Source organism: Montipora foliosa, chromosome 2, assembly GCF_036669935.1.
Source record: "Montipora foliosa isolate CH-2021 chromosome 2, ASM3666993v2, whole genome shotgun sequence".
NCBI classification, from domain to species: Eukaryota; Metazoa; Cnidaria; class Anthozoa; order Scleractinia; family Acroporidae; genus Montipora; species Montipora foliosa.
Window position 1 is genome coordinate 18,745,951 of NC_090870.1, and position 2,500 is coordinate 18,748,450.

Below are 2,500 nucleotides of genomic sequence, written 5' to 3' on the forward strand. Positions count from 1 at the left end.
TGCTTGCTGCGAAACTTTGAAGTTGCAAATCTTGTCTATCAGTGGGCAGAGCTTAAGCACGCGCGTTTTTGAGACGCGGCGGCAACCGGAATAAAACATTTCGCGTGCCAGGGCAGTGGGGTCTCCCAAATTTTTATACTTATCATCTCTAGCGCGGAAAAGATACTTAGCAATATAAATGTGGTTGTGTGGAGACAAGTTAGAAGGGAAACAGCTTACCTCCGGTTGCCGTCCCTGTCTCAAAAACGCGTGCGCTTAAGCTCCCAATTTGTACTGTATGTGACGACGCGTGGGATCTGAGGTGGAAATCGAAGCGTCCCAAAAACCCATCAAATCACTCAGGAAAACGCAGAAAATAGTGGGTGAGTAAACGTTATTTATCTGGCTGTCCATAGAATGAATTTTCGAAAAGAAACATCGGGATTTGAAGTTTTTATGGAACATTTTCCTCGATCAGTTGAATCGGCCGTTACAAGTGACAAAACGGGAATTTGAGAAGTCGCTTAAATCGCATTCAATCAGGCAAATAACCCCACAAAAAGCGAGAAAGTCACCACGACAATAAAGTAGGGCTTTTCTATTGAGAACATTTGCGTGTAAATATCTTTTTCAGTTTCTTATCGAGATTCCCATACAAATCCATATAATTTTTTACCATCCGAGTCGGGGCAGCCGCCAAATCGATAAAACTCACAGCGAGGAGAAACAGATTATTCCTTGCCGACTTATTCGGGTAGATTTTCCATTTTTGCTCAGTTTGTGTGCCCGATTACTTAACTATGATAGTATCATACAGCTTTTCAATTTTTTTATAAAAGACAAAAGAAGTCATGATTGTTTAGAAAACGCTAGGCCGTTGTAGGAACGGGAATGTTACGGTTTGTCGAGTCGTTTTCGGTTTTCAGTGCCTTATGCCGTCTTTATATACTTTCTAGGTCTGGTCTGCAGTTCACAAGTTTGTGGTTTCGGTTTATCAGTCTTGCATGTAGCTAATCATAATTAAATCAAAGTGTAGGCCCTGTATTATTTTCCAGATGGCCTCGGTTTTCTTTTTCCTCGCAGGAGATCAAATCACTAAATGTTCCCTGGCATTTGGCAAGTCAAACGAATCGCGCGCGGTACTTTGACTACTTTGGTCGCGACTTCAATAACTTTAAACGACATATTCAGGAAAAGTTATAATTACACTGTGAAACCAATCTAAAGTACGCCTGTTTGATTGTCTATCGCATTTCGGTCTTCTTTTCAGTTCTATTCTCATCTTTTCGACTCTTAACTAACTAACTAGCCCTAATTAAGAAACACTAAAACGGTTCTGTTTCGTATTTTTAGCCTGACGGTTCACAAAGAAAACATGTTTGATCCAAAGAACGCGACATTTGTACCATCCTTGGTAACCACTCCTTGAGTAGTTCAACTGCTTCGAAAATTAAGAGGAAGTCACACCATAGAAGTGTAAATCAGTCGTTTTCAGTTCAAGAAGATTAAACTTAAGAAGAGTGCTGTGTTTTTTGCGTGCTAATTTAGAATATTACAGCAATTTTGTGCTGCGGGAATTTAATTTACGTTCATCCCAATGTGTACCTTCATTAATGCTATTCTTCTACAAATATGCAAGGCACTCCCATAGATGCATTGGACAATAATGACGGTCAATTCAATAATAGGCTAGTTTCGCTCTGGGTCCTTTGTCTAAGAATAACTTTCACTGGTATCTATATCAATTCCCAGAGCAATCAAAAATTCAAGTTACCATACATGACTTGAAAGATGTCTATGACAAATTCCAGTGGAAAAGAGCCCCGTGTTCTGAGCAACGTATCGCAGAAGGAAAAGTAAATGCAGTTGCTTGGACCACCGCTGGTCAAATTCAGGAAATCAGAGCATTTGTTCAGCGGACTCCCGAAGCAGCATACAAGGCCAGTGACAGGTTACAAGTGGGTAAGTGAGAGTACAAGTTTAGTTGTTAACTCTCTGTAACAAACATATCCTTGTCTTCAATATCTGTTTGCTAATTCACAGGTTATTGTGTAAAGTTTGTAATCTAACCCATTCTTTTGGACCATTCACGGACAGCGATGTATCTGGATTTGAGATGGAAGATCCAGAAGCCCAAGTAGAATAACTATTTTGTCAAAAAAAAGTACTGTTCCGTGTTACATCGTGGCATTCGATTTCGGATAATATATAGATTTAGCCAAGCCTAAAAGCGGGGCTCCCGTTTCTCACCCCAGGAAGCAATACAATGTATAAAAAATAGGCACGCATTGCGTACGTGTGGTAGTGCAGTAAGACAGCGCTTTAGTTCATATTGTCAACTGAGCTGCCTTTTTGCCTTCCAGGAGATTCAAGTTGTCTTTGCTTATTATGTAGCTCTAATAGTACACGATATTGGTTTGGAACCGTATATCATTATACTGCCATGGTAGCTGTCTTGGGTAAATAGCCCCCTGAGAAGACGTAATCACTAGCAAAATACTAAACCCAGAAAAGATTGAAG

At 40.2% G+C, this 2,500-nt stretch overlaps 1 protein-coding gene across 2 annotated transcripts in view; it reads left to right on the top strand.

Moving 5' to 3' along the window:
• The window catches only part of LOC137992606 (uncharacterized), a 41,161-nt gene that overhangs the window by 13,102 nt on the left and 25,559 nt on the right, over positions 1-2,500 (top strand). For both annotated transcript variants that reach the window (XM_068838038.1, XM_068838037.1), the window contains exon 2: positions 1,732-1,941. In XM_068838038.1, the coding sequence (XP_068694139.1) occupies positions 1,732-1,941 (210 nt within the window). The remainder of the gene's footprint in view (positions 1-1,731; positions 1,942-2,500) is intronic.